Source organism: Oncorhynchus keta, chromosome 1 (assembly GCF_023373465.1).
Source record: "Oncorhynchus keta strain PuntledgeMale-10-30-2019 chromosome 1, Oket_V2, whole genome shotgun sequence".
In the NCBI taxonomy this organism is placed as follows: Eukaryota; Metazoa; Chordata; class Actinopteri; order Salmoniformes; family Salmonidae; genus Oncorhynchus; species Oncorhynchus keta.
Genome location: NC_068421.1, coordinates 64,213,846 through 64,236,189, shown reverse-complemented (window position 1 = coordinate 64,236,189; position 22,344 = coordinate 64,213,846). Strand labels below are relative to the sequence as shown.

At 43.5% G+C, this 22,344-nt stretch overlaps 2 protein-coding genes across 6 annotated transcripts; one reads left to right on the top strand and one right to left on the bottom strand.

The window, feature by feature from the left end:
- The first annotated feature begins 584 nt into the window (after positions 1–584).
- On the top strand, positions 585–2,570 carry dnajc19 (DnaJ (Hsp40) homolog, subfamily C, member 19). Of its 3 annotated transcripts, XM_035781533.2 has the most exons (7): positions 587–734; positions 987–1,041; positions 1,195–1,246; positions 1,339–1,412; positions 2,096–2,175; positions 2,248–2,318; positions 2,431–2,570. In XM_035781533.2, the coding sequence occupies exons 3-7, from the start codon at positions 1,204–1,206 to the stop codon at positions 2,499–2,501; spliced, it is 339 nt and encodes a 112-aa protein (XP_035637426.1). In that variant the 5' UTR covers positions 587–734; positions 987–1,041; positions 1,195–1,203; the 3' UTR covers positions 2,502–2,570. The 3 variants fall into 3 exon arrangements, with proteins under 3 accessions (XP_035637418.1, XP_035637410.1, XP_035637426.1); XM_035781525.2 differs by lacking the exon at positions 987–1,041 and having other exon boundaries at positions 585–734; XM_035781517.2 differs by lacking the exon at positions 987–1,041 and having other exon boundaries at positions 585–734; positions 2,096–2,318.
- A 43-nt stretch (positions 2,571–2,613) lies between these two features.
- Positions 2,614–21,010, bottom strand: fxr1 (FMR1 autosomal homolog 1). 3 transcript variants are annotated; one of them, XM_035781510.2, is made up of 17 exons: positions 20,858–21,010; positions 18,845–18,897; positions 18,633–18,726; positions 18,463–18,534; positions 18,145–18,293; positions 17,939–18,032; positions 9,004–9,120; positions 8,695–8,865; positions 6,362–6,440; positions 6,163–6,272; positions 5,959–6,045; positions 5,664–5,868; positions 5,276–5,467; positions 4,920–5,120; positions 4,630–4,707; positions 4,097–4,182; positions 2,614–3,562 (listed from the first exon to the last, which is right to left on the bottom strand). In XM_035781510.2, the coding sequence occupies exons 1-17, from the start codon at positions 20,924–20,926 to the stop codon at positions 3,392–3,394; spliced, it is 2,028 nt and encodes a 675-aa protein (XP_035637403.1). In that variant the 5' UTR covers positions 20,927–21,010; the 3' UTR covers positions 2,614–3,391. The 3 variants fall into 3 exon arrangements, with proteins under 3 accessions (XP_035637403.1, XP_035637402.1, XP_035637404.1); XM_035781509.2 differs by having other exon boundaries at positions 5,959–6,051; positions 20,858–21,008; XM_035781511.2 differs by lacking the exon at positions 4,630–4,707 and having other exon boundaries at positions 20,858–21,009.
- Positions 21,011–22,344: the final 1,334 nt, after the last annotated feature.

Here is a 22,344-nt window from a genome sequence, read left to right as displayed (position 1 = left end):
ATGTTTTAATGTAATCCATTTTAGAATAAGGCTGTGACATAACACAATGTGGAAAAAGGGAAAGGGTCTGAATACTTTCCGAATGTACTGCATAGTGTATGAATGAGTGCCTGTTGTAATTTGAGTGACTAACGTGTGACTATTTGGCATTACATTCCCACTGCTGTACAATACTGCGTGTTTGTACTGGACATGTATGTATTATACATGCACCGTTGTTCCATTGGATAAAATAAAATAAAAATATATGTGTTTTAGCATGTCAAACAAGCAGGTCTCTGGAGAAAAAGTATCTAAATAATAGTATTACATCTGGGGAATAGGTAAAAAGGCTGATTTATAAGTATGTTATACATTACCTTAATAATGTGTTCTGAAAAACACTGTATTTGCACAATTCTCTTTTATTAATGCATGAGCATTTTCAGGTCTAGAGACGCTGGACCAGATAGGCAACATATATTATAGGACACTAAATTACTAGGCAGGAAGTAGCTAGGGACTAGGCATACATTTCTATAGAATTGGGACCCTATCATTTTGCGACAGTGCTGAGCAATTGACTTGAGTCTTTACGACATGTACCTTTAATTTCTGTCAGGCCAGAAATATACAACAGAGAAGTCACGGATCAAAACATGAGGGGTTATCTGTGACTTTGTTCATCGTAGACAAGTGTATAAAAAGTTATGTTGCAAGTCTTTGATAGAGGCGGATCTTAGCAATAAAACATGGTGAGTTAGTATTGATTATATCGATGCTACCGTGAAAGGATAGCTTACTGCATTGAAGTGTTTAGACAAGAGCAGAAGCTTTAGAATTTCGTTAGCTAACTGGCTGGCTAGCCAGCTTTACTAACTAGCGACTGTAACTAGCTGTAGCAGCATACTAGTGAAAGTGAGCAAGCTGATAGTGTGTGTAGCTACGACTAACAGCCATACAGTTGGTGGTTAGCTAACATTACTCATAAATGGTTAACGTTACAGCTAGAAACAAATAGCAGCATGACTACTGCAGCGCCATCATGTGGAAACCATTGAGGTACATGCCCTACAGATCACACAGGTTTTGACCACATATCTGAGATGTGACCACTGCACTAGCTGACTTTGATTATAAACGTGTCTTGTAGGCTTTATATGAAAAGGTTGCGATATCTTCCTCTACTAATGAACATCCATAATCGATTCACAGGCCAGTTCCATGGTGGCAGTGGGGCTCACCCTAGCAGCAGCTGGATTTGTAGGTCAGTTTATCTTTAAGGTACAGAATATGCAGAGTTGAAGAAACGATTTGATGGATTTTGTGACACTAAAATGCGGATCCTCCTTGATTCAGGTCGCTATGCCATGCAGGCCATAAAACACATGGAACCCCAAATGAAGCAAGCTATGCAGAGTTTTCCAAAATCGGTAAGATTGTATGGGCTTTCACACGTGTTGGCCTCTACAAGACACAATGAATGGCATTAGTCTGACTGAACTCACATTGGTGCTGTGGTGGAACAAGTACCCAATTGTCATAGTTGAGTAAAAGTAAAGATACCTTAAATAAAAAATGACCCAAGTAAGTCACCTAATAAAACATTAGGTTTGAAATGTATAGTTTTACTTTTGATACATAAGTACATTTCAAATTCCTTATTAAGCAAACCATATGGGACCATTTTCTTAATTTACAGATAGCCAGGGGCTTTCTCCAACACTCAGACATAATTTACAAATGAAGCATTTGTGTTTAGTGAGTCTGCCAGATCAGAGGTAGAAGGGATGACCAGGGTGGTTCTCTTGATACGTTTGTGAATCGGACCATTTCTGTCTTGCTAAGCATCCAAAATGTAACAAGTACTTTTGGGTGTCAGGGAAAATATAGAGTAAAAAGTAATAATAATATATGCCATTTAGCTGACGCTTTTATCCAAAGCGACTTAGTCATGTGTGCATACATTCTACGTAAATGGCATATTATATTATTATATATATTATATTATTATATTATTAAAAAGTAGTTCTTTAGGAATGTAGTAAATTGAAAGTTGTCAAAAGAGCCAACAAATACTACTTACACCACTGCATCTGTAACTGTCTTGTTGCAGGCTTTTGGTGGTGGATACTACAGAGGTGGATTTGATCCCAAAATGAACAAGAGAGAGGCGTCGCTCGTTCTAGGAGTCAGGTACTGTAAATTTCACTGTGATAAGAAAATGCTTGACTTTATTGCACTAATGCATCATATTGTTGTCCCCAGTCCCACAGCTAACAAGACCAAGATCAGAGAAGCCCACAGAAAACTGATGATTCTTAATCACCCCGATAGAGGTTTGAGGAACTAGTACAATGTGTGGTCATGACTTTTATTTAGACCCATTGCGCTTGTAAAAATGTATTGATCACACCGTACTCTAAAAATGCACATTTTGTTCTATTGCAGGTGGATCACCATATCTTGCGGCTAAAATAAACGAAGCAAAGGATTTACTTGATGGACAACTAAAGAAATAGATCAGATAATCACATTGCACTTGGTTTTTCTTATTAATTGTGCCCAAATAAATAATGTAAGAGATCAAACTCAGTCTTCCTCTTTACATGACTCATGTTCTCAGGACAAAGGTGGTTTTGGATCTAAATGGAAGATCGGGTTTTATTTAAGAACTACCGGCATACAAAACATATTGCACATCAAACCAGAATGAGCATAAAAAAACAGAATTGTAGTTTACCAAACCAACATCTGGGAACTAATCTTTCAGTAGTCCAAATTGTCACCTGCATGAAAATACGGTCTTCAGCCAGTGTTAGGAATAACAGCTTTTTAAATACTGTACACTTGATAAACCAAATAAAGCTCCTTCATGAGACCAGTTACTGCCACCATAATTCCAGCCTCTGGTGGGTGCATTTCAGCATACAGGTTCACTACTATGTGGAGTGTCATTCAGGGGAAAAAAAAAATGGACATTGAACATTAACAGACCAGTTTCCAGACTAATGTTATTCTTATGGAAAATAAATTACAATTCAGTGCAAAACTCTTCCAGACTGCATTTCCTCGTATGAAGAAGTGGTTGCATATTAAAATGTAACAAAAAGCAGCTAACTCAACAAATATTAGGATAACTGGATTCTTCCTATCTTTGCCATCACTGACAAAACGTTTACTACAGCCAGGCAACTAACTATGTTGAATCTATTCTCAAGGCACAACATCAGATCATGTACTTGAAACATACTCTTATGTCTCGGGTTCAGTGCTAAATCTCTGTGTCCCATGTTGAGGGAACTGAAAAGTGCAGTAGAGAATCTGGAAGTCCATGACTATCTTTGGCAAGCTTGTACAATAACTATTGTAAAAATGTAGTACAATTAATGAGTTTGAGTGGATTCGTAGATTAGGAAACTCCGTTCAGGACAGGCTGCTGGTCACCATTCCCTTGGTAAGTGACTTTGGCAACCTGTTCTGTGGAAGCCCTGCCTGGTTCGTCACCTCTTCCATTGCTGGGTCCGTTGCTTGTATTTGCTTCTGCAGATAGGCTGTGCTCCGCGATACACTCAACCTGCCCCTAAAAGACACAGGTAGAAACAGTTACAGAAGCTTGACCAAAGACACACTTCACATTCATGTGTTGGTACAATTCTGGGAATTGAAAACCAGCCTGGTCTCAACTCATTGGCAGGGTTTGGTACATTACCATGATTCTTTCTCTGGCCTGGGACCGACCTGTGTGTAACAAGTATCTCATAGTAGTAGTGCTGATTTAGGATCAGTTTAACCTTTTAAATCACAATGAGTAATTTATTTAACCAGGCAAGTCAGTTAAGAACAAATTCATGATTGCCTACCCCGGTCAAAGCCTAACGACGCTGGGCCAATTGTGCGCTGCCCTATGGGACTCCCAGTTAGTCAGTTGTGATACAGCCTGGAATCGAACCAGGGTCAGTAATGACGTCTATAGCACTGAGAAGCAGTGCCTTAGACTGCTGCGCCACTCGGGAGACCCAAGTAAGAACCGGGGGGTCTGATCCTAGAACCGCACTCCTATTCTGATACATACAGGCCCTGAAGTCTGATTTGTAGCATTGTTTTCCAGACTCACCAGTTCTTTTTTGTTCTTTTTCAGTTCTTTTTGGTTAGTCTGTCTGCTTTGTGATTCAGCACGGGATATGTAATCTGCCACTGTAACTGCAAAACAAAGAATGTTAGAACCACTTTTACATTGGTAATTCATTTAACTAGAACTTAAATCAGATGTCATCATAGCTAATTAAATAAAAACAATGAAAAAACAGACAATGCAGTTAAAAATAACTAAAAGGGTAGTCTTAGGAGTGCAAGTGAGAAATACAGGCAACTAGCATTACAGCAAGGAAAACTCAATGAATTTTCACAACCTTAAAACGGTTGTCAACCAGTAGCTGACATGTTAGTGAATTGGAGTGGTAACATTAAAAACAATGGGTCTTCTTGATGGCATGCCTTTCCTAAGTTTCTCCCTCAGCTCCAGATAGAGAAATTGAAGAGGCTTCCCAGAGCAAGTTGATGGTTACTGGTTGAATCACTTTACTGCTAGCGAGGGAAAGTGTTAAGCACACGCTTTGGTAAACAAACAGGCCGTTCACCACCGGTTACCTGGTTGCTTTTCCTCTGGTGGGCGGACACTGCGTCTGCTGCTACGGTTACGCCGTTGTGGTTTAGCTTTTGAGTCATCTATGTGGGGGAGAATTTGTGCAGAGCCCTCAGTGAGAGTATTGCATAAGGATAGACTTGGGATTGGTGTAAATTTATGATTCTATCCTTTTTTGGTCTGTCACGGAGGTAATTGCCTCCCATCTAATGCTTATGAGAGTTTGTTGTTGAATCCCATTGGCTCCCAGGGATTGTTTATTTTACTCAGACACCTTTATCCAGAAGGGACTTACCAAGGCTATTCTCACTGAGGGAAGCGTTATCTGATTCACTCATGCCATCAATGACTGTTGTGTCCTCATCAGTCCGGCGGCGGCGGGAGCGGCGGCGGCGGTTTGTGTTGAGGTTGGAGTCACTTGCATCAGTGTCAGCCGTCTGGTCTGTCTCTGTGTTGTCAAGCACACTGTATGGGTTGCCATAAGGATCCTTCAGAGCTACAGAGTAAGCAAAATGGCTTAATATTTAATACCTATCGTTTGAGGAACAATTCAAACCTTCATGTGATCATTCATGATAAACAAAGGATAACAAATGATTGTCTGATGTCATCAGCATGTGTATGACCCATCAATTGTGTCTGCAGCTGTACCGGTGTTGGGGGCTCCTCTCCCTGCTCCACGGCCCCTGGGCCCTCTACCCCTCCCTGGACCAGCTCTCCTCCTGCTGTCTCTCTGTTGTCGAGTCCCCCTCTCCGGTTCTTCTCCCGCCAGGGACCAGTCACTCAGCTCATCCTTACGCTCAGAGTCAGTCTCAGAGGCATTGGATTGCTCAGAGTTTGTGCCTGAAAGTCAAACATAGCTTTTTAATACCACATGACTGTCACATTCTGTTGAGCTATAGCATTATATCCCAATATCAATATTCCCCTCTCTAGACTGTCTTAACTTTTGACTGACCACCTGATAGGTGTGGAAGACTGGCTTGTAATGGGAGAATCTACAAAATGTCTTCAGTATCATTGTAAACATGACACTCACCATAGCCGGAGGTGTAGTTGGGGCCCCTGCGTCCGCGGCCTCTGCCGGTGTAGGAGCGGCTGGTGTGCACGGCGGTAGCAGCCACACTGTCATCTGTGGTGTAGCCCTTGTCTGCTGGGCGGCCAGATGAAGGCCTGTGGCCCATCCCAATCTGCCTCAGCTGCTCGTCTATCTGCAGTCTCTCCATACGCAGCTGCTCGACTTCCTGCAGTCGACGAAAGGCAAACATGTCACAAAAACTCCTACAGCGCTGACTCAAACCATTAGGAGTGTGTTACTGTAGATCACTGCTTACGTTCAGGTAGGCAATGTGGTACTCCAGAAGTACCTGGACATTCCCAATATTCTCCTTAGTGCCGACAAATGTAAACGGGACCATTCCCTGTGTCAGCGCATCACAAATAAATGATGTTATTATGGGTGAAGAGTGTTTCGATGACAATATTGATCTCTTTGTCTACTAAGTGAGCAAGAAAGTAGCACAAAAGTAAGGGCTTACTTCTTGACGTGGCTGTGTGCCATCCTTGTCCCCTTCAATCCTAACTCTCACCACTCCAGACTTGTCAACGATCTCCTGAATGACTTTCCCATTCTTGCCAATTACCTTGCCTGAAAAAGCCACAAAGAACTTGTGTGAACTGCCACTAAAAACACCATCACTTTAATTTTATAATGATCAAATCCATCTCCATACATACCGACCAAGTTCCTGGGGATCTGAACAGAATCTTCAAGAAACTCCAGATAATTCCTTGCCTTCTTAACTGCCTCCTCATTCTTGAAGAATACAAAAGGTTGTTTTTCTTAAAAATATATACACGTCTGTAGTTCACACGCACACACACGTCTATAGTTCACACACACACTCGTCTATAGTTCACAGAAACACACACACGTCTATAGTTCACAGAAACACACACACACGTCTATAGTTCACAGAAACACTCACACACACGTCTATAGTTCACAGAAACACTCACACACACGTCTATAATTCACAGAAACACTCACACACACGTCTATAATTCACAGAAACACTCACACACACGTCTATAGTTCACAGAAACACACACACACACACACACACACACACACACACACACACACCTATAGTTCACAGAAACACACACACACACACACACACGTCTATAGTTCACAGAAACACACACACACACACACGTCTATAGTTCAGAAACACACACACGCACATAGTTCGCACACACACACGCCCGTATAGTCACTCACACACACGCCCGTACACACACACACACGCCCGTCTCACTCACAGCCCGTTCACTCACACACACGCCCGTAGTTCGCTCACTCACACACACACGCCCGTAGTTCGCTCACTCACACACACGCCCGTAGTTCGCTCACTCACACACACGCCCGTACGCCCACACAGTTCACTCACTCAACACACACGCCCGTAGTTCACTCACTCACACACACACGCCCGTAGTTCGTCACTCACACACACGCCCGTAGTTCGCTCACTCACACACACACACGCCCGTAGTTCGCTCACTCACACACACACACGCCCGTAGTTCGCTCACTCACACACACACACGCCCGTAGTTCGCTCACTCACACACACACGCCCGTAGTTCGCTCACTCACACACACACGCCCGTAGTTCGCTCACTCACACACACACGCCCGTAGTTCGCTCACTCACACACACACGCCCGTAGTTCGCTCACTCACACACACACGCCCGTAGTTCGCTCACTCACACACACACACGCCACTCACACACACACGCCCGTAGTTCGCTCACTCACACACACACGCCCGTAGTTCGCTCACTCACACACACGCCCGTAGTTCGCTCACTCACACACACACGCCCGTAGTTCGCTCACTCACACACACACGCCCGTAGTTCGCTCACTCACACACACACGCCCGTAGTTCGCTCACTCACACACACACGCCCGTAGTTCGCTCACTCACACACACGCCCGTAGTTCGCTCACTCACACACACACGCCCGTAGTTCGCTCACTCACACACACACGCCCGTAGTTCGCTCACTCACACACACACGCCCGTAGTTCGCTCACTCACACACACACACGCCCGTAGTTCGCTCACTCACACACACACTGTCATACAGACTACCGTTCAAAAGTTTGTGGTAACTTAGAAATGTCCTTGTTTTTGAAAGAAAAGCATATTTTTCGTACATCAAATTGATCAGAAATACAGTGTAGACAATGTTGTAAATTAATATTGTAGGCCAGCATCCCAAAGTCGCCTCTTCAGTGTTGATGTTGATTTAATGTTGATTTAATGAAGCTGCCAGTTGAGGACTTGCGAGCCGTCTGTTTCTCAAACTAGACACCCTAATGTACTTGTCCTCTTGCTCAGTTGTGCACCCGGCCTCCCACTCCTCTTTCTATTCTGGTTAGAGACAGTTTGCACTGTTCTGTGAAGGGAGTAGCGTGGTACGAGATCTTCAGTTTCTTGGCAATTTCTCACACGGAATAGCCTTCATTTCTTAGAACAAGAATAGACTGACGAGTTTCAGAAGAAAGTTCTTTGTTTCTGGCCATTTTGCGCCAGAAACAAATCGAACTCACAAATGCTGATGCTCCAGATACTCAACTAGTCTAAAAAGGCCAGTTGAAAAAAAAAATGCTTCTTTAATCAGCACAACAGTTTTCAGCTGTGCTAACATTATTGGAAAAGGGTTTTCTAATGATCAATTAGCCTTTTAAAATGATAAACTTGGATTAGCAAACACAACGTGCCATTGGAACACAGGAGTGATGGTTGCTGACAATGGACCTCTGTATGCCTATGTAGATATTCCATTAAAAATCATATTTTTCCAGCTTCAATAGTCATTTACAACATTAACAATGTCAACACTGTATTTTTCATCAATGTTATTTTAAAGGGGCATTTTTTTCAATGGTCTTCTTTCAAAAACAAGGACATTTCTAAGTGACTCCAAACTTTTGAACGAACGTCTATAGTTCCCTCATAAGGTCTTGAAGCAGCCAAAGCATTAGCACACCTCTCCGTAAATTCTGAACGTCCCGCTCCCCTCATCCAGCTCGATAGCAGTGACTCCAGGCAGTTTTCTGGCTTGTTGAATGTTGCTTCCATGGCTTCCAATGGCAAGGCCCATGAGGTCCACCCTGACTGTAAACTCCTCTTGGAAACCAGATGCCAGTTGCTTTGTACTCTTGAGAGGAGATCGTTTTGAGTGAAAGATCTTACATTCACAGATGCCATTAATTTTCCTATTATCCAATTTAATTCTGTCATGCGCATGAATTCATGTGTTTTTATGCCAGGATGCAATTATGAAAATGGCCCTTACCTCCAGATGTTTAGTGGCCTCCTCATTTCGGGACATGAGCATGAGCTTAGTACGAATGCTCCTCAGGTGCATGTCACTGAGCAAAGACACTCGCTTAACTGTGGCTTCATTTATGGACTGCAAGGAAACAAGAATATAAACATAAATAAATGGTCAAAACACATTAACTGGTAGGAGGAAAAATGTATAGTTACATATCGGAATATTATTTTTGACGATATATCATATTTTCACAATATTATTTTGCGCTAGTTGGCTGTGCCTGCACCAAAACTCCAGTATTTTTTCCCCATAGCTTGTTCTCCATCTTTTTAAATAGGGACCCAATTTGTTTTCAGTACTTATTTCCATAACTGGTCCAAACTAGTTCTCTCATGTCTCTTGTCCCTCTGCAGCAGACATACAGTTGAAGTCGGAAGTTTACATACACTTAGGTTGAAGTCATTAAAACTCGTTTTTCAACCACTCCACAAATTTCTTGTTAATTAACAAACTATAGTTTTGGCAAGTCGGTTAGGACATCTACTTTGTGCATGACAAGTAATTTTTCCACCAATTGTTTACAAATAGAGTATTTAACTTAAAATTCACTGTATCACAATTGCAGTGGGTCAGAAGTTCACATACACTAAGTTGACTGTGCCTTTAAACAGCTTGGAAAATTCCAGAAAATGTAAAGGCTTTAGAAGCTTCTGAAAAATAATGTCTATTAGCCTGAGTCAATTGGAGGTGTACCTGTGGATGTATTTCAAGGCCTACCTTCAAACTCAGTGCCTCTTTGCTTGACATCATGGAAAAATCAAAAGAAATCAGCCAAGACCTCCACAAGTCTGGTTCGTCCTTGGGAGCAATTTCCAAATGCCTGAAGGTACCACGTTCATCTGTACAAACAATAGTACGCAAGTATAAACACCATGGGACCACGCAGACGTCAAACCGCTCAGGAAGGAGACGTGTTCTGTCTCCTAGAGATGAACGTACTTTGGTACGAAAAGTTTAAAATCAATCCCAGAACAGCAAAGGACCTTGTGAAGATGCTGGAGGAAACAGGTACAAAAGTATCTATATCCACAGTAAAACAAGTCCATTATCGACATATTGCTCAGCAAGGAAGAAGCCACTGCTCCAAAACCTCTATAAAAAAAGCCAGACTACGGTTTGCAACTGCACATGGGAACAAAGATCGTACTTTTTGGAGAAATGTCCTCTGGTCTGATGAAACAAAAATATAACTTTTCGGCCATAATGACCATTGTTTTGTTTGGAGGTAAAAGGGGAGGCTTGCAAGCCGAAGAACACCATCCCAGCCGTGAAGCACAGGGGTGGCAGCATCATGTTGTGGGGTTGCTTTACTGCAGGAGGGACTGGTGCACTTCACAAAATAGATGGCTTCACGAGGGGGGGGAAATGCTACTCACTGGACCCTATGATCACTCGGCTACACATGCCTCTCCCTAATGTTCCTCTCCTCTTTTGACCTCACCCTCTCACCCTCCCCCCCTACTCACAAGGCAGGCAATACGCTTGACCTCATCTTCACTAGATGCTGTTCTTCCACTAACCTCATTGCAACTCCCCTCCAAGTCTCCGACCACTACCTTGTATCCTTTTCCCTCTCGCTCTCATCCAACACTTCCCACACTGCCCCTACTCGGATGGTATCGCGCCGTCCCAATCTTCGCTCTCTCTCCCCCGCTACTCTCTCCTCTTCCATCCTATCTTCTCTTCCCTCTGCTCAAACTTTCTCCAACCTATCTCCTGATTCTGCCTCCTCAACCCTCCTCTCCTCCCTTACTGCATCCTTTGACTCCCTATGTCCCCTATCCTCCAGGCCGGCTCGGTCCTCCCTCCCGCTCCGTGGCTCGACGACTCATTGCGAGCTCACAGAACAGGGCTCCGGGCAGCCGAGCGGAAATGGAGGAAAACTTTGGCATCCTTTCACTCCCTCCTCTCTACATTTTCCTCCTCTGTCTCTGCTGCTAAAGCCACTTTCTACCATTCTAAATTCCAAGCATCTGCCTCTAACCCTAGGAAGCTCTTTGCCACCTTCTCCTCCCTCCTGAATCCTCCCCCCTCCCTCCTCCCCTCTCTGCAGATGACTTCGTCAACCATTTTGAAAAGAAGGTCGATGACATCCGATCCTCGTTTGCTAAGTCAAACGACACCGCTGGTTCTGCTCACACTGCCCTACCCTATGCTCTGACCTCTTTCTCCCCTCTCTCTCCAGATGAAATCTCGCCTCTCTTCTCCAGACCATTTCCGGAGACCTTCTCCCTTACCTCACCTCGCTCATCAACTCATCCCTGACCGCTGGCTACGTCCCTCCCGTCTTCAAGAGAGCGAGAGTTGCACCCCTTCTGAAAAAACCTACACTCGATCCCTCCGATGTCAACAACTACAGACCAGTATCCCTTCTCTCTTTTCTCTCCAAAACTCTTGAGCGTGCCGTCCTTGGCCAGCTCTACCGCTATCTCTCTCAGAATGACCTTCTTGATCCAAATCAGTCAGGTTTCAAGACTAGTCATTCAACTGAGACTGCTCTTCTCTGTATCACGGAGGCGCTCCGCACTGCTAAAGCTAACTCTCTCTCCTCTGCTCTCATCCTTCTAGACCTATCGGCTGCCTTCGATACTGTGAACCATCAGATCCTCCTCTCCACCCTCTCCGAGTTGGGCATCTCCGGCGCGGCCCACGCTTGACCTGACAGGTCGCTCCTACCAGGTGGCGTGGCGAGAATCTGTCTCCTCACCACGCGCTCTCACCACTGGTGTCCCCCAGGGCTCTGTTCTAGGCCCTCTCTTATTCTCGCTATACACCAAGTCACTTGGCTCTGTCATAACCTCACATGGTCTCTCCTATCATTGCTATGCAGACGACACACAATTAATCTTCTCCTTTCCCCCTTCTGATGACCAGGTGGCGAATCGCATCTCTGCATGTCTGGCAGACATATCAGTGTGGATGACGGATCACCACCTCAAGCTGAACCTCAGCAAGACTGAGCTCCTCTTCCTCCCGGGGAAGGACTGCCCGTTCCATGATCTCGCCATCACGGTTGACAACTCCATTGTGTCCTCCTCCCAGAGCGCTAAGAACCTTGGCGTGATCCTGGACAACACCCTGACGTTCTCAACTAACATCAAGGCGGTGTCCCGTTCCTGTAGGTTCATGCTCTACAACATCCGCAGAGTACGACCCTGCCTCACACAGGAAGCGGCGCAGGTCCTAATCCAGGCACTTGTCATCTCCCGTCTTGATTACTGCAACTCGCTGTTGGCTGGGCTCCCTGCCTGTGCCATTAAACCCCTACAACTCATCCAGAACGCCGCAGCCCGTCTGGTGTTCAACCTTCCCAAGTTCTCTCACGTCACCCCGCTCCTCCGCTCTCTCCACTGGCTTCCAGTTGAAGCTCGCATCCGCTACAAGACCATGGTGCTCGCCTACGGAGCTGTGAGGGGAACGGCACCTCAGTACCTCCAGGCTCTGATCAGGCCCTACACCCAAACAAGGGCACTGCGTTCATCCACCTCTGGCCTGCTCGCCTCCCTACCACTGAGGAAGTACAGTTCCCGCTCAGCCCAGTCAAAACTGTTCGCTGCTCTGGCCCCCAATGGTGGAACAAACTCCCTCACGACGCCAGGACAGCGGAGTCAATCACCACCTTCCGGAGACACCTGAAACCCCACCTCTTCAAGGAATACCTAGGATAGGGTAAGTAAGGGTAAGTAATCCTTCTCACCCCCCAACAAGATTTAGATGCAAGTGGCTGTTCCACTGGTTGTCATAAGGTGTATGCACCAATTTGTAAGTCGCTCTGGATAAGAGCGTCTGCTAAATGACTTAAATGTAATGTAATGTAAATGTCAATATGCCTTGTCTATTGCTGTTTTGGTTAGTAATTTGTCTTATTTCACTGTAGAGCCTCCAGCCCTGATCAATAGGCCTTATGTTCCACCCCCCCCACACAGGCGGTGACCGCACCTGGCTTAAATGGTGCCTCTGGAGACAAAACCTCTCATCGTCACTCAATTCCTAGGCTTACTTCCACTGTACTCACATCCTACCATACCCTTGTCTGTACATCATGCCTCAAATCTATTCTTCTGTGCCTAGAAACCCGCTCCTTTTACTCTCTGTTCCGAACGCACTAGACGACCAGTTCTTTTAGCCTTTAGCTGTACTCTTATCCTACTCCTCCTTTGTTTCTCTGGTGATATAGAGGTTAACCCAGGCCCTGCAGCCCTCAGCATCACTCCCATTCCCCAGGCGATCGCATTTGTTGACTTTTGTAACCATAAAAGCCTTGGTTTCATGCATGTTAACATTAGAAGGCTCCCCCCTAAGTTTATTTTATTCACTGCTTAAGCACACTCCGCCAACCCGGATGTCCAAGCCGCGTCTGAATCCTGGCTTAGGAAGGCCACCAAAATTCCTGAAATTTCCATCCTTAACAATAACATTTTCCGAGAAGACAGAACTGCCAAAGGGTGCGGAGTTGCAATTTTCTGCAGAGATAGCCTGCAGAGTTCTGTCATACTATCCAGATCTGTGCCCAAACAATTTGAGCTTCTACTTTTAAAAATCCACCTTTCCAGAAACAAGTTTCTCACCGTTGCCGCTTGTGAAGTGATCGCCCCCCATCTAGCTTCAGAGTTTGTTCTGTTAGGTGACCTAAACTGGGATATGCTTAACACCCCGGAAGTTCGAAAAATGTAAGCTAGATGCCCTCAATCTCACAAATCATCAAGGAACCCACCAGGTACAACCTTAAATCTGTAAACAAGGGCACCCTCATAGACGTTATCCTGACCAACTGGCCCTCCAAATACACCGCCGCCGTCTTCAATCAGGATCTCAGCGATCACTGCCTCATTGCCTGTATCCGCTACGGGTCCGCAGTCAAACGACCACCCCTAATCACTGTCAAACGCTCCCTAAAACACTTCTGCGAGCAGGCCTGTCTAATCAACCTGGCCGGGTATCCTGGAAGGATATTGACCTCATCCCGTCAGTTGAGGATGCCTGGTCATTCTTTAAACGTAACTTCCTCACCATCTTAAATAAGCATGCTCCGTTCAAAAAATGCAGAACTAAGAACAGATTTAGCCCCTGGTTCACTCCAGACCCGACTGCCCTCGACCAGCACAAAAACATTCTGTGGCGGACTGCAATAGCATCGAAAAGTCCCCGCGATATGCAACTGTTCAGGGAAGTCAGGAACCAATACACGCAGTCAGTCAGAAAAGCAAAGGCCAGCTTTTTCAAGCAGAAATTTGCATCCTGTAGCTCTAACTCCAAAAAGTCCATGGAGAACAAGAGCACCTCCTCTCAGCTGCCCACTGCACCGAGGCTAGGTAACACGGTCACCACCGATAAATCCATGTTAATCGAAAACTTCAACAAGCATTTCTCAACGGCTGGCCATGCCTTCCTCCTGGCTACTCCAACAGCTCCATCCCCCCGCAGCTACTGGCCCAAGCCTCCCAAGCTTCTCCTTTACCCAAATAGCAGATGTTTTGAAAGAGCTGCAAAACCTGGACCCGTACAAATCAGCTGGGCATGACAATCTGAACCCTGCATTTCTGAAACTATCCGCCACCATTGTCGCAACCCCTATTACCAGCCTGTTCAACCTCTCTTTAATATCGTCTGAGATCCCCAAGGACTGGAAAGCTGCCGTGGTCATCCCCCTCTTCAAAGGGGGAGACACCCTGGACCCAAACTGTTACAGACCTATATCCATCCTGCTCTGCCGAGCTACGGTCTTCGAAAGCCAAGTCAACAAATAGATCACTGACCATCTCGAATCCCACCGTGCCTTCTCCGCTGTGTTAGCTGGTTTCCGAGCCGGTCACGTGTAAACCTCAGCCACGCTCAAGGTACTAAACGATATCATAACCGCCATCGATAATAGACAATAATGTGCAGCCGTCTTCATCGACCTGGCCAAGGCTTTCGACTCTGTCAATCACCATATTCTTATCGGCAGACTCAGTAGCCTCGGTTTTTCTAATGACTGCCTTGCCTGGTTCTCCAACTACTTTGCAGACAGAGTTCAGTGTGTCAAATCGGAGGGCCTGTTGTCCGGTCCTCTGGCAGTCTCTATGGGGGTGCCACAGGGTTCAATTCTCAGGCCGACTCTTTTCTCTGTATATATCAATGATGTTGCTCTTGCTGCAGGCAATTCCCTGATCCACCTCTATGCAGATGACACCATTCTGTATACCTCTGGCCCTTCCTTGGACACTGTGCTATCTAACCTCCAAACGAGTTTCAATGCCATACAACACTCCTTCCGTGGCCTCCAACTGCTCTTAAAAGCTAGTAAAACCAAATACATGCTTTTCAACCGTTCACTGCCTGCACCCGCATGCCCGACTAGCATCACCACACTGGATGGTTCCGACCTTGAATATGTGGACATCTATAAGTACCTAGGTGTCTGGCTAGACTGTAAACTCTCCTTTCAGACTCATATCAAACATCTCCAATCCAAAATCAAATCTAGAATCGGCTTTCTATTTCGCAACAAAGCCTCCTACACTCACGCCGCCAAACTTACCCTAGTAAAACCGACTATTCTACCGATCCTCGACTTCGGCGATGTCATCTACAAAATCGCTTCCAATACTCTACTCAGCAAACTGGATGCAGTTTATCACAGTGCCATCCGCTTTGCTCTAGTCGGCTGGCCCTCGCTACATATTCGTCGCCAAACCAACTGGCTCCAGGTCATCAATAAGTCCATGCTAGGTAAAGCTCCGCCTTATCTCAGTTCACTGGTCACGATGGCAACACCCACCCGTAGCACACGCTCCAGCAGGTGTATCTCACTGATCATCCCTAAAGCCAACACCTAATTTGGCCACCTTTCCTTCCAGTTCTCTGCTGTCTGTGACTGGAACGAATTGCAAAAATAGTTGAAGTTGGAGACTTTTATCTCCCTCACCAACTTTAAACATCTGCTATCTGAGCAGCTAACCGATCGCTGCAGCTGTACATAGTCTATCGGTAAATAACCCACCCAATTTATCTACCTCATCCCCATACTATTTTTAGTTATTTACTTTTCTGCTCTTTTGCACACCAGTATCTCTACCTGCACATGACCATCTGATCATTTATCACTCCAGTGTTAATCTGCTAAATTGTAATTATTCGCCTACCTCCTAATGCTTTTTGCACACCATGTATATAGTTTATTTTTCCCCCCCTACTGTGTTATTGACTTGTTTATTGTTTACTCCATGTGTAACTGTGTTGCTGTCTGTTCATACTGCTATGCTTTATCTTGGCCAGGTCGCAGTTGTAAATGAGAACTTGTTCTCAACTAGCCTACCTGGTTAAATAAAGGTTTAAAAAAAAAAAAATAATAATAATAATAATAATAAACAAAGCCTCTTTCACTCATTCCTCTATCCTACCGATCCTTGTCTTCAGCGATGTCATTTACAAAACAGCCCCACTCAGCAAATTGGATGCAGTCTATCACAGTGCCATCCGTTTTATGACCAGAGCCCCATATACTACCCACCACTGCGTCCTGTATGCTCTCGTTGGCTGGCCCTCACTACATATCTGTCGCCAAACCCAGCAGGTATATTGCACTGGTCATCCCCAAAGTTAACACTTCCTTTGGCCACCTTTTCTTCCAGTTCTCTGCTGCCAATGACTGGAACCAATTGCAGAAATATCTGAAGCTGGAGTCTTATATATCTCCCTCTCTTACTTTAAGCATCAGCTGTCTGAGCAGCTTACCGATCACCGTACCTGTACACAGCCAATCTCTAAAGAGCACACCCGACTATCTCCTCCCCATATTATTACTTACCCTCTTGCTCTTTTACACCCCAGTATCTCTACTTGCACATCATCATCTGCACATCTATCACTCCAGTATTAATGCTAAATTGTAAATATTTTAGCTTCTATGGCCTATTTATTGCCTACCTCCCTACTCTTCTACATTTGCACACACTGTACATAGATTTTTCTATTTTTCTTTTATTTTGTGTTATTGACTGTACGTTTGTTTATGTGTAACTCTGTTGTTGTTTTTGGTCGCACAGCTTTGCTTTATCTTGGCCAGGTCGCAGTTGTAAATGAGAACTTGTTCTCAACTGGCCTACCTGGTTATTAAATAAAGGTGAAATAAAAAAATATATAAAATAAAAATGGGTCTCCCAAATGGACAATGACCCCAAACATACATACAAAGTTGTGGCAAAATGGCTTAAGGACAACAAAGTCAAGGTATTGGAGTGGCCATCACAAAGCCCTGACCTCAACCCTATAGAAAATTTGTGGGCAGAACTGAAAAAGCATGTGCGAGCAAGGAGGCCTACAAACCTGACTCAGTTACACCAGCTCTGTCAGGAGGAATGGGCCAAAATTCACCCAACTTATTGTGGAAAGCTTGTGGAAGGTTACCCGAAACATTTGACCCAAGTTAAACAATTTAAAGGCAATGCTACCAAATACTAGTTGAGTGTATGTAAACTTCTGACCCACTGGGAATGGGATGAAAGAAATAAAAGCTGAAATAATTCACTCTACTATTATTCTGACATTTCACATTCTTAAAATAAAGTGGTGATCGTAACTGACCTAAGATTCTTACTAGGATTAAATAACAGCAATTGTGAAAAACTGAGTTGAAATGTATTTGGCTAAGGTGTATGTAAACTTCCGACATCAACTGTATAGTGAGTAATATGTTTGGAGCATCAAATCGCAATAAACTCACAGTATCGAAATACATATAGAATTGTGAGAATCCCAATACATATCGTATCGGCACCCAAGTATCGTATCGGCACCTATCATGATAATATCATATCGTGAGGTCCCTGGCAATTTCCAGCCCTATTTCATTGGTATACTCAAATCTGCTGGAACTGAAGAAAGAGTGTCAGAAAGATGTATACACACTTACCAGTACAACCAAGCTACTTGTTTCTGAACAGTAGACAATCCGACAAGCTCCCACTGCCTTTTTGAAATCTTTATGTGCTTGTTCACTTTCGCACCTGAAGTAGAAGGAACTATAATCAGATTCTAAATTATAATGCATGTAAATAACATCCAACAAATAACCAGTCAATATCACAATCAGAAACTACTTTTAAACAAGGTACATACGCTGCTTTCAGGTCGTCGGGAACTGGGACTGTGCACTTGAAGAAGGAGCTCTTTGACACCGCCTTGTTGATATTTACAGGCCGAAGACGTTCAAATGTGACTATTTCATTGTATGTGGCGTCACAGGCAGCATACTCGATCACATAGAACTACATAGTAAACACAATACAGGTTACATATCGACTTGCATGAAACTGACAAACATAACAGGATAAGGAAACCCGAGGACAAACATCAAATAAACATCTCCTTGATTAAACAACTCTCCACAATTACATTATAGGACCAGTGAAATTGTAACCACAGTTAACTACTCACATCTCCCTTCATCATGCGCACTTTGGCAAGCCACCAGCCACATGGCTCCTGCTCATTGGCCCGGGAGAAGATCTGGTACAGAGAGAAACAAGGGGAGATAATTAAAAATAAGACATCCTATGGAAACTGTGTCTGTTAAATGTGTATGAAGATAGAGAGCCAGTTCTCACCTCCACCTCTTCTCCCTCCCCGATGTCCTTTTTACCATCGGCTGGAGGTGGCATCCGAACATCACTAAAGGGAACTTGTCTCTCTGGTTGCCAACTTCATTAACAACAACAAGCATTTAGATCAGTATCAAAGTTATGCCCAAACTAATACCACTACCACTCCAATATGACAAACTACAACCTGACAAGAACTGACAAATTACCACACTTACTTGTTCTCAAAGGCAATAGCGAGTGAATCGTCATGGACATCTTTGACAAATCCCTAGAGAAAGGACAGCAGTACTTTAAATTCAGAAGTGCTCCCCTAGCCCTAGATTATATATATACAGTGCAGTGAAAAAGTATTTGCCCTCTTTCTAATTTTATCTACTTTTGCATATTTTGATACTGAATGTTTTCAGATCTTTTCAGAACCAAAACAGCCGTCCAAAAAGTTATACTTTTGACTCATCTGTCCAGCGAAGATTCTTCCAAGAGTTGACAATAATCCGGGTGTTTTTTGGCAAACTTCAGTTATTGTTATGGATGAGATGGGTCCCATTATGCCTGGTGAAAATCAAATACTATAGTCCACAGGAAAAACCTCATACCAATGGTCAATCATTGTGGTGATAGTGTGATGGTTTGGGGATGCTTTGCTTCCTCAGGACCTGGATGATTTGCCTTAATAAAAGGAACCATGAATTCTACTCTGTATCAGAATTTTAGTCAGGCCATCCATCTGTGAGATGAAGCGCAGCTTCATGCAACAACGCAATGATCCAAAACACACAATCAAGTCTACATGAAATTGGCTGAAAAACAACAAATTGGAATGGCCTAGTCAAAGTCCAGACCTAATCCCAATTGAGATGTGGCAGGATTTGAAACAAGCAGTTCCTGCTTGAAAACCCACAAATGTCACTGAGTTAAAGCAGTTCTGCATGCAAGAGTGGGCCACAATTCCTCCACAGCGATGTGAGAGACTGATCAACAACTACAGGAAGCATTTGGTTGCAATCATTGCAGCTAAAGGAGGCACAACCAGTTATTGAGTGAAAGGGGGGCAACTACTTTTTCACACAGGGAATTGGGTGTTGCACAACTTTGTTAATTAAATAAATAAAAGAGGTATACATTTGTTATGTTATTTGTAAACTCAGGTTCCCTTAATCTAATATTAGGTTTTGGTTGAAGATCTGATTACATACAGTATAAAAATGTGCAAAAATCAGAAAGGGGGCAAATACTTTTTCACAGCACTGTAGCTTTTTGCTAGAGTATGTTTAGGTCTATTCTAGTCAAGAACTCGACCAGGGCACTGTGATATCCCTTCACTATGTGGATCTTTGATTCAGTGAATACAAAAATAGACCTGGTGCCTAAAGTATCTGCTGAATCTGACGACAGCTGAGCTGAGGACTGAGAGCAGCTGACACGGCATAGATCAATCAGTGGGCCTAAAACTGGGCATTCATGGAATAACTTCAGGATAATGTGTTTTTCACATTTCCAACTTTCTGCAATAGTCTAACAACATCCACAACGAGTGCAAACATTTTCACCAAATGTATGTTCTTAAACGGGCAAGTCCTTCTATACACATTTCAGCTAGCTAGCAAGTTAGTTCCTTATTCAGACTTCATTGAGGAGCAAATGAAAACAGTGAGCTGGCTATGATTAAAATATTAATTTAACAAACGTTTTACTTTAAAATGGTTTCATGATTAACACATATGGTTAGCATATACACTTTTAGATAGTCTAGCAGGTCATAAAGTTACTCAGATCCATGCTGATTCAAGACGAGCAAAGTCAAAAGAGCAACCGAACCCGTTAGTTCAGCTAGCCAAGTACCTAGCTAGCTGGTTGATGCTAACAATAGACAACCCGCCCGACAAGTTGTTAATTAAGTCAGAAACATTCCTCAGTGTTTTCGTCCAGGAAAACTAATATCGTAATCATGTAACGTTAAGACAAACAGGACGTGAATAAACGTTGTTGCAACAAAAACGGACAAGAGGCCAAATAGCTATAATATTTGGCCATCAAGATAGCGTATCTAGCTAACGTTTCGTAATAGCTAGCTAACTACCAACGTCAGACATGTTGAAAACACATATCTAGTTTAGTGTGTGTAGCTAGAATACGTTTGTTGACAATAGTTGGGGAACAGATGTGTGAGTCATGTTTTATAAAACATGATTATGGTCAGTTTACATGAATGTTAAGAATTGATTTACCTTATAATATGCTCCGTTGGAGCCACGGACCTCCACCGTCAGTTCATCCATGTTGGGCATGCAATGCATGCCGGGGAGGAGTTCTAGAAGTTTACAAATGGTACAAATCTAGAAGTGTACTTGCAAATTGATAGGCCAAATGCAATGTGCACATAATCCATACTCCAGGATTACAACATTGTTGTCCATAACATAGGCCTACATTTAACAGATTTAGTTAGCTAAATGAAAACATGGGGCAAATAATGTGACACTTCACAGTGTTGCACAACATATATTATATGATTTAGGTTAGCTACATTGTAAAATGTGGATAGCAACAAGACCTATCATTGATTTTTGCACACTGTAAATCGCCTGAGTGAGTGCATTTTAGAAATGTGGACATGTATCATTCATCAACTTTGCTATCCATGACATTAGACAGAGGACCAAGATGAGGACCAAACTTTGAAATGGCCTGATGTGCTGGCAATTGTAGTCAATGAATTGACAGGCATAAAGGCTAAACTTGTGAATCAGAAATCCGAAATGAATAATGAAAAGGTTTTTGTGTCACTCATAAATGGTCCATTTATTCAGATGTAAATGTTGTTATGATGCTGGAATTCAATCAAAACAACACTGCAGGATAACATTGTTCCTGGGCCATAGCACATTCTCCTGATACAGTGCCTTAAGAAAGTACACCCCTTGGACTTTTTCCACATTTTGTTGTGTTCCAGCCTGAATTTACAATGTATTCAATTTATATTTTTGTCACTGGCCACTGGCCTTAAATTGGCTTGAAAATCTATGGAAAGACTTGAAAATGGCTGTACAACAATGATCAACAACAAACTTGACAGAGCTTGAAGAATTTTTGTAAGAATAATGTGCACATTTTGTACAATACAGGTGTGTCTTAGAGATTTACCCAGAATGACTCACAGCTGTAATAGCTGCCCAAGGTGATTCTAAGGTGTATTGACTCAGGGGTGTGAATATGAGATACAGTCTATTTATGTATGACATTTTCAACAAATTTACCAACATTTCTAAAAACATATTTTCACTTTGTCATTATGAGGTATTGTGTGTAGATGGGTGACAAGGAAATTGATTTGCTGGTTTTAAGCATTAAACTTTCAAATAGCTCTTTGTTGACTGTTGCTGGTTGTTATCATTCACCATCAGCTCCGGCCTGTACCCTAAACGCCCTAAGCTCTCTTCTGGCCCCTTACACTAAATCTGTAGTTGTCCTTCTAGGTGACCTAAATTGGGACATGTTTAAACCACCTGACCAAGTCCTAAAGCAATAGGACTCCCTAAATCTCACTCAGATTATTACCAATCACACAAGGTATGACTCCAAACACCCAAAAAAGGCTACTCTTCTTGATGTTATCCTCACAAATAGTCCTGATAGGTATCAGTCTGGTGTTTTCTGTAATGACCTTAGTGATCACTGTTTAACAGCCTGTATTCACAATGGCTGCTCAGTGAAA

Coding starts and splice junctions, on each gene's coding strand:
- dnajc19 (XM_035781517.2), top strand. Junction 1,247..1,338: donor AGCAGCAGCTGGATTTGTAG/GTCAGTTTATCT, acceptor TCCTTGATTCAG/GTCGCTATGCCATGCAGGCC. Junction 2,319..2,430: donor TCTTAATCACCCCGATAGAG/GTTTGAGGAACT, acceptor GTTCTATTGCAG/GTGGATCACCATATCTTGCG.
- fxr1 (XM_035781509.2), bottom strand. CDS start 20,926: ATGCATTGCATGCCCAACATGGATGAACTGACGGTGGAGGTCCGTGGC. Junction 18,033..18,144: donor CCCGACGACCTGAAAGCAGC/GTATGTACCTTG, acceptor CTTCTACTTCAG/GTGCGAAAGTGAACAAGCAC. Junction 5,121..5,275: donor GAGAGGAGCCCCCAACACCG/GTACAGCTGCAG, acceptor CTTACTCTGTAG/CTCTGAAGGATCCTTATGGC.